Source organism: Euleptes europaea, chromosome 9, assembly GCF_029931775.1.
Source record: "Euleptes europaea isolate rEulEur1 chromosome 9, rEulEur1.hap1, whole genome shotgun sequence".
NCBI classification, from domain to species: Eukaryota; Metazoa; Chordata; class Lepidosauria; order Squamata; family Sphaerodactylidae; genus Euleptes; species Euleptes europaea.
In genome coordinates this window covers 455,803-470,439 of record NC_079320.1, presented here as the reverse complement: position 1 = coordinate 470,439, position 14,637 = coordinate 455,803, and the positions used below count along the sequence as shown (strand labels likewise).

The following is a 14,637-nucleotide window of genomic DNA, read 5'->3' as shown; positions in this document are numbered from 1 at the left end:
CCCCTCAACACCCCCGGTGCCCGCCTCGGCCTTACCCTGCCTCTGCACCCTGCTGCTGCTGCTGCTGCTGACGGCCGCCTTGGTCCCCTGTGCCCCCCCCCGCCATACGCTTCCCCCTTCCCCTATAGACAGGAAATCCAGCCCCCCCCCCAGCATTCCAGCCCCGGCTCCTCTTACAAGGGCCGCCCCCTCCACGCCGGCAGAGGCCTCTGACCGCTCCCACTGGCAGGGCTGTGGAGAAAGCAGCGCTGCCAGCCCCCCAGGCCCCAAGGGCGGGCGGGCATGAGAAGCCAGCCCTGCCCCGGAGAAGATCCCAGAGGCAGCCCTGGGAACCCCAGGAGACGGCACCCACCGGCACTCCCAGACCCAGCCTGCCCGCCCTTTCTGGGCCTGCCCCCACTGTTCTCCAAGGAGCCCTGCAGGGCAAGTCGCTGGGCTCTATTCCTGACTAACGACAGTCCTGTGAGGGAGGTCTCAGCTTGCCCAGGAAGTTTCAAGGAGGAGTGAGGAATTGAACTGGCGTCACTCATGCCACAAACTGGCTTCCAGACCCACAGGTAGCAACCAGAATGTCTTGGGCCATAGGCTTTGCCAGCCTCCTTGCCCAGTGGCCAAGGCAAGCTGACAGCCAGCATGGTGCAGTGGTTAAGAGCGGAGGTTTGGAGCGGTGGACTGTAATCTGGAGAACCGGGTTCAATTCCCCACTCCTCCACATGAGCGGCAGACACTAATCTGGTGAACCGGGTTGGTTTCCCCATTCCTCTACAAGAAGCCAGCTGGATGACCTTGGGCTAGTCACAGCTCTCCTAGAGCTCTCTCAGCCCCACCTACCTCACAGGGTGTCTGTTGTGGGGAGAGGAAGGGAAGGTGATTGTAAACAGGTTTGTTTCTTCCTTAAGTGGTAGAGAAAGTCGGCATGTAAAAACCAACTTTTCTTCTCGGTGCCAATAAGGCCCTTGGCTGAATCATGTCCCAACCCACCAAACCCAGAACACATTCAAGGCTATGCAAAAGACTGGAAGACCAGGCTCTGTGCCCCATACTAACCAGCTGGCAGCTCCTGAGCTGCCTCGCCACAATGCACGTGCCAGCGTGGCCAAACCAGCAGAGCCAAGCAATCTAATGGACCTGTGCGAACTAGCCCCATCCACTGGGCCACTCTGGTGCTAGTCAGTGCCCCCAGTTGCCACCAGCACACACCGGCCTGCCACCCCCCCGTTTCACCTCCGATCCCAAGCTGAGCATGCACAAAACGCTCCCACTGCTAGCACCACGTATGATCGCTGCCACCTCTCCGCTCTGCCCACACAAGCAACCCACACGTCTGCCTGCCCCTCTGCACATGCTTAAAGGCATTTTGCTGTGTTGCAGTTTCATTTAAATGCTAGAGGGTTGGACAAAGGTAAGGGATAAATCTAGGGCTGGCTGTTAGCCATGACAGCCGTATGGGGCCGGCCTCCAGGCCCAGAGACAGAATGCATCTGAGAAGCAGACGCTTTGGGGAGCAGTCAGCAGGGAAGGCCTGTGGCCAGTGGGCCCCATGTGCTCAGTTCCCCCCCCCGTGGCATCTGCCTGGAAGCAGGAGGCTGAAGAGGCCGGCCCGCCTCCGTCTGCGCCAGCAGGACTGCTCAGAGGTCTTCCTTCCAAGGTGAGCCGGGGCCCCTCAAACAGGTTCGTGTGCTACAGCCCTACCGGAGCTGGCGGGGGCAGGGTTTACCGAGGCTCACGGCTGCCAGGTCAGGAGCAAGTAGAGAAGAGATCAGAACAAATCTCTGCGGGGGAAGGTGTTCACTCAGGTCCCCCCTCCTGACATAGATTAGTGGGGGGGGGGGAGGACAATCATGACTTGAATTCACAGTACATTTAGAATCATAGAATCATAGAGTTGGAAGGGGCCACCAGGGTCATCTAGTCCAACCCCCTGCACAATGCAAGAAATTCACAACTACCCCCCCACACACACACACCCAGTGACCCCTACTCCATGCCCAGAAGATGGCCAAGATGCCCTCCCTCTCATGAACTGCCTAAGGTCATAGACGCAGCATTGCTGACAGATGGCCATCTAACCTCTGCTTAAAAACCTCCAGGGAAGGAGAGCTCACCACCTTCCAAGGAAGCCTGTTCCACTGGGGAACCGCTCTGACTGTTAGAAAATTCTTCCTAATGTCTAGACAGAAACTCTTCTGATTTAATTTCAACCCCTTGTTTCTGGTATGACCTTCTGGGGCAACAGAAAACAACTCGGCACCATCCTCTATATGACAGCCCTTCAAGTACTTGAACATGGTTATCTATCCCCTCAGTCTTCTCCAGGCTAAACATACCCAGCTCCTTTGACCTTTCCTCATAGGACTTGGTCTCCAGACCCCTCGCCATCTTTGTTGCCCTCCTCTGGACACGTTCCAGCTTGTCTACATCTTTTTTAAATTGCGGAGCCCAAAACTGAACACCATCCTTTCAAGCGTCCAAAGGGATGGTCCCCACCACATCCCTTCAAGGCAGGCCAATATCATTCTCTGCAGACAGCGATGGAGCACCGCAGCCAAGAGAACACAGCCATCTCTCCTTAGCAGAGTTCCAAGAGGCTGGACCAGGCCGAAGGGCAGCCAAGAACCCTCTGAGAACTTCCTGCTCCCTGGCGAAGGCTCAGCCCTGCCTGCCCGGCATGGTGCTTCGGCTCCTCTGGCGGCCCAGGGGCCACCCAGCCTGATACATCCTATCCAGCCCCCGGTATGGTGCTCAAGGATCCGGTTAGCGTGTTCTGCAAGGTCTCTCTTTCCCAAGAAGCCGGAAGCTAATGCCTCCCTGCCTCCCCACCCACCAAGGGCTTGAGAAACAAACAGGCAGAGACGTGCCAGCGCAGGACCCCAACACGCCCAGCCGCACCGCCTCGCCTCTTCCCACAGACTTGGCCAGGGGGAGGGGTGGGCATCTGCACAGCAAACACACACAGCTGGCTTCCCCGAGCGGGTCTACTGAGCTCCACAATGCCCTGCCCTCCCCAGGAGTGGCTCCCCAGGGCCTCCCAAAGAGAAGGGCCTTTCTGGAGATTCCTGCCTGGGATCGAATGGGTCCTTCTTTCAGCAAGCCCCAGCACCTCCCTCAGGTGGCCCCCCATGTCTCTGTTGAAAAGGGGAGGGGGGCTGCCAGGACTTGGCAATGGCACCCCCCTTTCTTCCAAAGGACTGTCCTGAGAGGGCTCCCCCGCTCCAGTTCCCAAGGGTCAGACAGACAAGTGGAAGGTCAACAACGGCAACCCTTCTGGCCACTAGCAGCTGAGGGCTCAGGCAGACACCAGCAAACTGCCCCTTCAAGCGACCCTTCTGCAGCCCACCCCCCAACACTCCAATGTAGGGAGAGAGGTTGGGGGAGAGAGAATGCCCGGCTGCCAAGAAGTTGCCTTCACCGAAACAAGGCAGTTTGCTCCAAAGCGGGAGGACTGCCGACCTGGAAAAGCAGTACCGCCCCCCCTCCCACTCGGAGGTAAAGTTCAGCCGGGTGCTCGTGCTCCTCACATGCAAAGGCTGCTTCCCATCACCAAAGAAGAATGGGCTTGGCTTGGCACACACCCGATTGGCAGAGTCCGGCTGCCAAGGAATCAGGCCATTGGTAGGGGCTGAAAATAGTGCCCGGGGGGGGGGAGATAATTAATGGAGCCCAAAAGCAGAGACTGACAACAGGGCACCTCTGGGCAGAAGGCGGGGGTGGCAGCCGCCCCCTTCTTGGCACCTGTCTGGTTTTACAATGTGACAGGCAAAAGGTGAGCCCTCGGGCAAGTCCGTAGCTGAATCAGACCTCACTGGGCGGTGCCCGAGGCTGCCTGAAGCACCAGCCTGAGGAGAGAGGAAGGCCAGGATCCGTGCACCAGGCGGAGCACGAGGCCGCCTCCAGTGTCGTGTGTCAGAGCCGTGGCTGGGCCCTGATGCCAGGAGGCTGCAGTGTCGAAACCAGGCGTGGTATCCAGTGCAGGAGGTAGGCAGGTGCCAATCAGGTCCAAGAGCCCCATCGGCAGCCAGGATGGCACCCCCCCCCCGACGAGGGGGAGAGACGCCTTTTCACTGGAAGGCAGGGCCAGGAAGAAGAACACTCAGTGGGGCTGCCTGGAGGTCACCGAATTCTGTTCTCTTTCTGGACAACCAGCACTTCAAGCAAGCAAGCCAAGCACCCGGCTAGGTGGGATTGCCCCACGCGGGACCCGGAGGGTGAGGGTCCAGGGCGGGCTCACCCTCTGCCTCGTGCCCCACTTCTTCCCTTCTCTCCCAATGGCCACTATCGCCGCGGATGCAACAAACAGGAGGGTTCCTCTTTTGCTGTTAATGGGTCCTCCCCCTTTTCTGGTGGGCTAAAGACTGGCCAGTGAGGTCACTGGGCAGCTCGAGGCCTTCCTAGATCCTGGCCTGACTACCCTCCCGCACACACACACACAAAAAAAGAGGGACGTCTGCGACAGCATGAGTCTTGGTGCTACATCCGGTGAGGTAGATTTTTTTCCCGACCTTCAAGGCTGCATACACAGTTCTTCCGCTTCTCCATTTCATCCTCACAACAACCCTGCGAGGTAGGTTAGGCCAAGAGGAAGAGTGAGTCACCCAGTAAGTTTTCCAACAGAGTGAGGGTCTGAAGGCAGAGGTCTCCCCAAGCCCGTTGGTTCTGGTCCAACTTTCTGGGGCAATAGAAAACAACTCGGCACCATCCTCTATATGACAGCCCCTCAAGTACTTGAACATGGTTATCATATCCCCTCTCAGCCTTCTCCTCTTCAGGCTAAACATACCCAGCTCCTTCAACCTTTCCTCATAGGACTTGGTCTCCAGACCCCTCACCATCTTTGTTGCCCTCCTCTGGACACGTTCCAGCTTGTCTACATCCTTAAATTGCGGTGCCCAAAACTGAACACAGTACTCTAGGTGAGGTCTAACCAGAGCAGAGTAAAGTGATACCAGTACTTCGTGTGATCTGGACACTATACTTCTGTTGATGCAGCCCAAAATCACATTTGCCTTTTTAGCTACTGCATCACACTGCTGGCTCATATTCAGTGTTTGGTCTACTAAGACAGTCTCCCCCATCCTATAATTATGCATTTGATTTTTCCTACCTAAATGCAGAACTTTACATTTATCTTTGTAGAAATGCATTTTATTGGTTTTAGTCCTATTCTCCAGCCTGTCAAGATCACCCTGTATCCTGGCTCTGTCTTCTGCCGTATTTGCTACCCCTCCCAATTTAGTATCATCTGCAGATTTAATAAGCATCCCCTCTTTTCCTTCATCCAAATCATTTATAAAGATGTTGAGCAACACAGGGCCCTGCACAGATCCCTGAGGCACTCCACTACTCTCCTCTCCAAGTGGATGAGGAACCATTAACTAGCACTCTTTGGGTGCAATCTGTCAACCAATTACAGATCCACCTAACAGTAACAGGATCTAAATCACATTTTCCCAATTTGTTAACAGGAATATTATGGGGAACCTTATCAAAAGCCTTACTGAAATAAAGGGCTTTTGTCTGCGTGCCCACAGGGAGGGGTCATGGCTCAGTGGCAGAGCCTCTGCTTGGCACACACGAGGTCCCAGGTTCAATCCCCGGCAGCGTCTCTGGTTCCATGGATCAGGCAGGTCCTGAGCCCTCGGACAGCCATTGCCGGTCAGGACACGAGAGCTCCATTGTCACGGGATCCTGCCTACCCGTTTGGCGGCCGAGGGACTGCAAAGCCACCTCAAGGAGAATCCGAGGGGTAGCAGCAGCACCAGTGAAGACTAACAACATTTACTCCATTCCCCCTACTGGGCTTCTCTGCTCAGCTCCTCCCTCATTCATCCCCTTTCTCTTCTGCAACTTTCTGAATACGAGGTGAATGATTTTCTGTCTTGTATCTGAGGCAGTGAGCTCTGACTCCTGAAAGCTCATTCTGGAGCAAACGTTAGCCAGTCGTTAGTCTTCAACGCTGCTGCGAGCGAGCGAGCGAGCGGGCGCGCGCGGTGTCACGGGCTAGAGGGTCGGGCGAGTAGGTGGGAGAGGTGGGTTCCAACCCCCGCTTGTGCCACAGAAGCTGGCTGGGTGACCGCCCTCGCTCAGCCCAACCCACCGCACAGAGCCGTAGGGAGGAGGAGGAGGAGGAGGCTTGAAGCAGGAGGGCGGGAGGCGCTCGGCGACCCCGTTCGGGAAGAGGCGGCGGCGCGGGGGGAGCGACTATTGACAGGCTGCGCAGAGCCGGCTGCCGCTTGGCTTCGCCAGGCCGCCCTCGACCCCCGCCCGCCCGCCCGCCCGCCCGCCGCCTCCCCCCCTCCACGCGCCCGCCTGCCGGGGATGGCGGCCGCTCCTACCTGCCGGGGGTGGGCGAGGAGGCTGAGGCGGCCCCGGCCCCGTCGGATCTCCATCGCCAGGGGGGAGCCCCGCGCCACCGGCCCTCTGCAGCGCTGGGCTGCTGGCACAGGCTGCCTCGGGCTGCGGGGCGGCGCGCCCCACTCGCCCCGCCCGCCCCGCCGCCCGGGAAGGCAGGGGGCGGCCCCGCCCGGCCCCGGCGGCTGCAGCTCCGCGCGCTCCTGCCCGAAAGGCTGCCGCGGAAACCGCCCGGAGCCCCCTTGGGCGGACTGCCTCCTGCACACGCCGCTCCGTCCAGCGCCGGGCACGGGGGCGCAGGGGGTGCCCCGCAGAAAGAGGCCCTGCCCCGGAGGTGCCAGCCACTGACCCAGGCACCTCCTGGGTGCCCAGCAGAAGTTCCGGCCCTGGGCTCTGCCCCGGGCACCTTGGCTGCAGGAGCAGTCAGCCGGGTTCCTGCGGTGGGTCAGCAGGAGTTCCCTCCACCAGGGAGGGGGCCCTTCCCTGACTGCCAAGGGGCCAGGGGCGGCACAGTGAAAAGGGTGAGCCCCCCGGGGGAGGGCAGGCTAAGGCCCCTCGGCCTGAGAGACAGCCCCGGCATCTACTGTCCTTCGGCCAGGTTTCCTGGGGGCAGCCCCCCCCCCCAGCCTCTTGCAGGGGGCTTTGGTGCTCAGGCGCTCTCCAGCCCGTTGCCCCATGTGGTGCTCGTGGGCCATAGCCCTCACCTTTTGGGCCAGGGGATGCCAGGGGCTGCACTCTGCTCTTTGGGAATAGGGCAAGTGCCCCCAGAACATGAATGTTCGAGGGCCTCTGGCGGGGCGGGGGGAGGTTGGCTGGCTGCAGCAGCTGCCGTTTGAGGCCCACCGCCACACTGTCTCAGGAACAGCTGTGGCGGAGCTCAGCTGCAGCTGGTATGATGGGAGGGGGGCACGCAGCTGAGAGGCCAGGATGCCCATGCCCACCAGTGCCAAGCACTGAGGAGGCACAATACAGGGAGTGTGTCCACATGTGAAGCCCTCTGTGTTTTGTGTGAGGGGTCCAAGACTCCAGGCAAGTTCAGTGTGGCTGGCATAATGCCCTCCATTTTAATCATGGCCAGGCCAGGGGAGCCGGGCGACATCAAGGAGCAGCCCACCCTCCTTCCAGCCCGTCCCCCCCCCCCAGAGAAAGGCAGCTGCAAAGGAAGGTGGAGATCTGCCTTGCAGGAGAGATGGCCAGATCCCCGCTGAAAGCGCCAGCAACCCAAGAGAAACAAAGGGAGAGACTCCGCTTGATCTGGGATCTCCCGGGGCTGAGCAGAGACTTGCTTTTCTCAAGGGCTGGTCCTTGCGTCACAGAGCCCACGTCTGGGGGGCACCATTCCAGAAGGAGCAGCTGCGTCGGTCTGCTGGCACAGAATGGCACAGGAGTCCTGGAGCACCATAAAGACTCCCGAAAAGGACTGGTGACCCCTGTGCCTTGTCAACAGACACGTGTCCAGAGCTCCGTGTGGGGACCTCGATTAAGGTGGGGATTGGGAGGGGAAAGGCTTAAGGCTCCCCAATACAGTCTTAGGAGCCGCTCCTGACCCTGCTGGGGAGACTTAAGAGTAGCCACCTGGCTTGTGTCTTCAGTGGGCAAACAGGACCTCCCTGGGGTTGCCTGAGGTGGGGGAAATGGCTAGACATGAGGGCCATGCTGGAGGAGTGCCCCACCCACCCAAACATGGAACAACTCCCGAATGTCTTGAGGCTGGTAGGACATGACAGTTGCTTTGTGCCTCCTTTTGTGAGCCAGGCCAGCCCCCTCTCGGATGGCCGACAAAAGGATCAGTCCAACAGGCTTGCTGGATGCCCACCAGACTGGCCACCTTTGGCTCCCTGTGGTCAGCACTGTTGGGAGCCCCTCTTTGGAGCAGTCCTGCCCTGGCTGCACACAGGCGCCTCTGGCAGCGGCCTGGGGCCGGGAGCCGAACATTGCAGACTCGGGAGAAGTGGTGTGCCCTGGACAAAAAGGAGGCCTGGGCCATGTGGTGGGCTGTGGGGGCAACACCTGCAACACTCCCTTTGTCTGAGTTTCTGACTGTGCTCCCCCTTCCCCCGCTTTGGATGTCCCTCGTGAAGGATGTCCCTCCGAGCATGTATCCGGATGCGGCTTCCCCTGCTCCCAGTCAGGTTCACAAAGCAGCATTGCTGAGGCTCACAACACAGGAATGCAGACTTCACGCTCCACCTCTTTCAGACCCCCAGTCCACCCCAGGGTTTGTGTGTCTGGCCTCCTCCCTACTCCAGTGCCAGCCCTGGGCTCACTGCTCACCTGTTCTCCTTCCTGTGATGGCCTGGGGGCTGCGTGGTGGGCTCAGGCTGGCAGGCGGCCCGTCAGCAGCAGAAGTGGGGGGGGGGCTCCACTCACTCTAGTGGGTGAGCTGCGAGAATGTGGGGAGAGGTGCACATTGCAGCTGTGGCCAGGGAGCTCCTGGGGTTCTCACGAGGGCAGAGTGGACCTTGTGGGAGAACAGGATCACGGGGTTTGCACGGAGTCCTGCGCAGGACCAGTGCAGGGGGGGGCAAAAGGCTGGCCAGAGAGGAGTGTCCAAGACCTGCCTGGTGGCTGAGGGGGAGGAGCAGCCAGGTGGTCAACCCCCTCCACATGTGAGGCCTTGCTGGCCCCAAGGTACACCAGTCCACTCTGGAGGGGCCAGGGATGGAGCCCCAGGGCTTGGGATGCCCCAAGGCCCCTGAACCCTTTCTAATGGAACAGGAGTATTATTAGCATCATGTTTCATTATTATTGTAACTAGTATATATACATAGGCTGACCACGGTGAAAAACAATGCGTTTAATTGTAATATCAAATTTTAAACAAATAATCCTTAACAATTGCTCGTAATGAATGAGTACCATATAAACTCAGAAGTGAGTTCACAAATTCACAGGTAAGTATACAGCATTAAATAGCTATGGTTACATCAATTGGAAATAATGCAGATAATATGAAGTCCTTGAAAGTCCTCAAAGGATTCTCAAGATGAAAAACGGCCTTCTAGAAGAAATCTTCCGTCGTGTGACTTCATCAGTTTCCTTTCGTCTCCTAACATTCATATGCTGATGACAATAAACATACACACCATCACTATAGCCAACTACTGACCATAAATTATGTACCCCTGAACATGAATATTTTCTTACCAGCAGATTTCCATGTAGCTCTCAGCTTAGTCATTCCATGTTCTTAGCGTTGTTTCATAATAGGATTGACATCTATCACAAAGATACCTTAATTATAATACTACATTCAAATTATTTTCAGATGTGATCATGACAACTAAGTGCTCCATGCTACAAATGAAAAGCTGCGCCTCCAGTTACCATTTAAAGGAAACACGTTGTCTTCTTCAGCACTGAGCCCATGTGGCATTACAGAATCCAGTAAATGAATTAAAAACGCCTCCTTTTGTAACACTGTTTTTTCTACATTTACATTCTGATATTTGTGGGGCTGTAATTGCCACAATTCAAAAAAAATCTAAGGTCTACTTCCGAGTGCTTCAGCCTTAAGAAATGGTCCACCAGCGGAGCCTCCCTATTGCCAGCTCTAACACGGGAGCGTGGCTCTAGTGGATCCTGCGCGCCTGGCAGGGGGGGTGGGGCTGAGCCCCTCCCGGTCTGGTGGCTGCACCACCCGGCTGGCTGCCCCGCCGGCCCTTCCCCCATGTGCCAGCTGGAAAGCACGTGGGCCTCCCGCCCCCTCCTTCCCTGCGGCAAACTTTGACCTCCTGAAGGAGCGCCGCCCGTGCCACCCGCGGTCCCGAGGGCTGAACGGGAGTTAGCCCACCTGCAGCACAGGTGAGGCCCAGCAGGCGCTCCCTGGGCGGCCCCGGCCTGAGGCGCGTGGGCTCAGCTGAGGCCCAGGCGCTGATTGGTCTGTGTTGGTGGAACAAGGGACCGGGGCCCGTGGGTGAGGCTCCTCCGTCTGGCTTCCGCCCGTTCCCTTGGTGGCACCGGCGGCTTTGCAGCTGCACGGAATAGTGGGATGCCGTGCGGCAAGCCCATGAACAAAGGCACGTGATCAGCAGGGCGCTCAGACGGGCGGGGCTGCAGGGGTGCGACTGGGGAGGGGGGGCTGCCCCTGTCGCGCACAGCGCGTCTGGACGTCAGGAGTTTACCTGGTAGCAACTTCACACCACGCAGTTCTGCTATGTACAGTTTATTTACAATATCTACACAGAGTCCTTTGGCTGTTGTCATTCACAGCTCTGAGCCACAAAGTGCTCCGCCAGCACGTACATTTCAGGCAAGACAAACTTACATTCAATACACAGACTTATGTACACATTCATGACCAATGACAGTTCACCTGAGATGAGTCATTCTGGAAATCCCCATTCCTGGCTGTACAAACTGGATCAGACCAGCATACTGACATGACTTAGCTGTCACTCTGATCAGTATGATCTGTTTAGCAAACTGCAGACTGGCCAGAACCTGGACATGTGTTGACAGCCCCCCCCCCCTCCGCGTGGCTTCCTTCTCGGCTGGATTCGTGTCCCCCGGCAGCCTCCTGGGAAGACTTGGCAGCCTAACTGACGGTTACAGACGTGTGAGACAAATGCACTCTGCACATGTGCAGAGAAACGGCCTTGTTTATTTATTAGCGCTTCAGCTGCTCCTGCCGGGCGGAGGGGGGGGGCAACGGCGCTCCGCTCTCCCGCCCGCACGCCCACTTCCGCCGGGGGCTGCTCGGCGCGCCCCTGCTCGCCCGGAAGAGTTCCCGGAGGGAGGGAGGGGTGAGGCGCGCAGCCCAGCCCCTCCCCTCGGAGGCTGCCGCCAGTCACGGCCCAGTATTACTGCGCCCATGCCGCCTATTGGCCAGTTCCCACCTTCCCCGCCCACCGAGCCCTGCGGCGGCGCCCCATTGGCCGGCCGAGTCCTTGCGGGGCGGGGACGGGCCGTTGGCTGGCGGACTCGGCCTTAGCCCCGGCACTCCGCCCTGCCGCCGATTGGGCAGAGGTCCCGTCCGTCGTCGGAGGGGCGGGGCCGCCATCTCTTTGTCTCTTGTTGTTGGGGCAGAAGGCGGCCGCCGATTGGCTCTGGCGCGGAGAAGGCCGAGGCGCCGATTGGCGGCGGGCCTGCTCGCGGGGCCTGATTGGCCGCCTGCCGCGTCGCGGGGGGGGGGAGGGACGGAGGGCGTCGCTGCCCGAAGCGATGGCGGCGGCGCGGGCGGCCGGCCTTGAGGCGGGGCCGAGGCGGGCCGGCTGCGGGGGGATGAGGCGGGGGGCGGCGGCCCGGGGGCGGCGGCGGGGCCCGGGGGCGGCGGGGGCCCGGGGCGGGGGGCTGTAGGCGGCGCCATGGGGCGGGAGCCCCAGTCCGAGTGGGCCGCGCTGCTGGGCCGGGAGCGGCAGGTGAGCGGCGGGGGGGGTGGGGGAGCGGCGGGGGGGGGCGTTGGTGTGTCTTTGGGGGGGGGCCACGAGCAGCGACTGACCGGCTCCCCCTCCCTCCCCCCCCTCCCTCCCCCCCCCCCGCCCAGGCGCGCGAGTTCTGCCCCGGCGTCAACCGGCAGCCCTACGTGTGCGAGACGGGCCACTGCTGCGGCGAGAAGGGCTGCTGCATCTACTACTACGAGCTCTGGTGTGAGTGGCGGGCGAGGGGAGGGGAGGGGAGGCCCGGGCGCGCGGGCCTGCGTGCGTGCGCGCGCAATCGGCGGGGGCGGCCCGTCTGAGCACGCGCGCTGCTCTCTCTCTCTCTCTCTCCCCCCCCCTCCCCGTGCCCGGCTGCAGGGTTCTGGCTCCTGTGGACGGTCCTGATCCTGTTCAGCTGCTGCTGCGCCTACCGGCACCGCCGCGCCAAGCTGCGCCTGCAGCAGCAGCAGCGCCAGCGGGAGATCAACCTCATTGCCTACCACGGTGCCTGCCACTGCCCGCCCTCCATGGGGGACCTGAGTGAGTGACCCCGCCCCGTGCGGGCCGGCCCCCCTTCTCCCTGGGGCTAATTGTGGGGGGCATCTGTGGGAATGAAGCCGAGGAGAGCAGGCCCCAGCCACCTGCCAACAGCCCAGGAGCGTCTGCCGCCTGTGCCCCCCTGCCTGCCTGCAGCAGTGCGGCCAGTGAGGGCTGAGGAGCTTTAGCCTCTCCCCCCCCACCTTTGACCAGCGATGTGCTTGCAGGGGGTGGGGTTGCGGGGCCGCGTTTTCTCCTGCATTGTCGCCCTGCTCTCTGCCAGCATGCCCCTGCTCTTCCCCTCCTGCAGGGATGCTGGCTTCCTTCAAGCTGCCTGCCTACGAGGAGGTGGCAAACCGCCCAACCACCCCACCACCCCCGTACAGTGCCACCCTGGGGGGTTCCGCCGCCAGCCGCCTGGGCTCCAGCACGCTCACCCTGACAGGCAGCTCGGAGAACTACACCAGCTGCTCCTGCGAGTCCAGCTGCCTGACGTCCCCCAGCAGCACCTCCCTGTCGGCCACCGAGGCCAGCACACCCAGCGAGGCAGAGGGCGAGGGGGCAGGGGCCTGCAGCAGCCGCACAGGAGACAGCTGGGAGTCGGCCAGCCCCTCACTGCCGAGTCAGGCCCTGCCCCCTAAGCACACGCTCTTCTCCTCCAACGTGGAGCTCTACGAAGGTGATTCGCGGCGGGTCTCCGACAGCGACGACACCCAGGATGAGGCCGAGCACTTCCGGCACCGCCGCCTCACGGGGGACTCCGGCATCGAGGTGGGGCGGGGCCAGGATGAAGAGGCGGCCGAGGACAGTGAGGAGGAAGCGGCACACCTGCTTGGCAAAGGGGCTCCCCGCTCCTCCCCTGAGCCCCAGGGCCTTTGTGGGGGACAGACTGAAGGGGACCCCGAAGACCTGCCGTCGCCCGCGTTGCCTGTCTGATGACGGCCAGCCATGCTTGGCTGATTTTCCCCTTCCTGCTTCCGGGGGGGGGGGGTTTCCCTCCGGCCCACTCTGAGGCTGCAGGGACTGGGGAGCAAGTAGTTCACTGTGGAGAATCACGGCCTTAGCACTGACACTGCCCTGGGCCAGCCCTCACGTGTGTGCCGCCCTCCTTCCCCTGCCCAAGCAGTACCTGGTGTCCCTCCCCCTAGCTCTGTGACCAAAAGTCTGCTGTGCTGGCCCCCTCCCTGCCTGGGGGCGGGAAAGAGACACTGGCCGGGAGGGAGGAGTGTTGCCACTCACTCGCCTCTGTCTACTGTCGCGTCTGTGTGTGTGCGCGTGCGCTCATCCCGCTGACTCTGCAACCTCTGATCCAAGGTGTAGCTTTTCCCTGTGGAGGCAGACCCTTGCTCTGCGCCTTTTCCTCTTGAAATTTGCACTGGGTTTGTAGACGGCTTGGTGCACCCAGAGGATGGTTCTGGCTGGCATCTGCTCCCTCAACCAAACGGACGAGGCTGGAAGTGGGAAGCTGGCCTTCTCCCAACCCCCGCTGGAAGCAGCTCATTTGGCCCCTGCCATCCTGGTCCTGTTGGGAGTGCAGGGTCTACCCACATGTGCTGTCGAGGGCAGCCGCGTGTGCTTACTAGTAAAAGATGTGGTAATTCTTGGCTCAGAGCACCTTGTTTTGATTCTGCAATGCGAAGGGCTGTGGTGCATGCATGGCTGGCTGCTGTCCTTCTACGACAGCAGCAGCAGGTCCTCTGGAGAGAGTGTGAGTGGGTTCCTGCAGTGCTCGGGTGGAAGACCCCCGACAGAAGTCCAGGGCTGCTAAGCAGAGGACAATGGCAAACGCCTCTGCTCATCTCTTGCCTTGAATACCCCGTGAGGGGTCGCCATATGTTGGGTGGGAGGCCCTGTGCTTCCCCAAGAGCAGCTGATGGTGCCACATTCGCTCCCTTGCGACTTGACCGAAGGGGCCTCGTTTCTGCAGCTTCCCCTCCTCCAAGTCTCGGCCCTTCTCGGCCTAGAGGATGCATAACTCCCACCCGAATGGACGGACTCTTAAAGGTCCCAATCAAGATGCCCTTTCCTCAGAGGGAGAAGGGTACCCTGGCTACTCACTCTGAGGATAAGGTCATCTTGCCCACCCAAGTAGGGAGAGGTTAAAAAAAAAAAGGAGTGCATCTGCTCAGGAGACGTCCAGGACCTCCCCCCGCCATGAGATCCTGCTTTCTTGTGCTCACTGCATGGACAAAGGGGAGGGTGCCGAGGCAGGTAACCCTGGCAGCTAAGAAGAACGTGCCGGAAGTCATGAAGCGATGGGGGCTGGGCTAAAAAAAAACCAATTATGCAGGCAGGGCTACTCTTGGTGGTGACAAATTGGCCCAGAGGGCACCCCCACCTGGAGTGGGACTACCCCCTCTTAATTCTGTCTCAGTGCTACTGTTATTCACTCCCA

At 60.2% G+C, this 14,637-nt stretch overlaps 1 protein-coding gene across 1 annotated transcript; it reads left to right on the top strand.

Annotated features, from left to right (window-relative positions):
- Positions 1 to 11,651: 11,651 nt before the first annotated feature.
- Positions 11,652 to 13,178, top strand: WBP1 (WW domain binding protein 1). The gene is made up of 4 exons (XM_056855733.1): positions 11,652 to 11,708; positions 11,834 to 11,936; positions 12,084 to 12,245; positions 12,553 to 13,178. The coding sequence occupies exons 1-4, from the start codon at positions 11,655 to 11,657 to the stop codon at positions 13,176 to 13,178; spliced, it is 945 nt and encodes a 314-aa protein (XP_056711711.1). The 5' UTR covers positions 11,652 to 11,654.
- Positions 13,179 to 14,637: the final 1,459 nt, after the last annotated feature.

Excerpts from the sequence above, each read along its gene's own strand:
- WBP1 (XM_056855733.1), top strand. The coding sequence starts at position 11,655 with ATGGGGCGGGAGCCCCAGTCCGAGTGGGCCGCGCTGCTGGGCCGGGAG. Across the intron at positions 11,937-12,083 it reads CTACTACTACGAGCTCTGGT|GGTTCTGGCTCCTGTGGACG; the intron begins GTGAGTGGCGGG and ends GCCCGGCTGCAG. Across the intron at positions 12,246-12,552 it reads GCCCTCCATGGGGGACCTGA|GGATGCTGGCTTCCTTCAAG; the intron begins GTGAGTGACCCC and ends CCCCTCCTGCAG.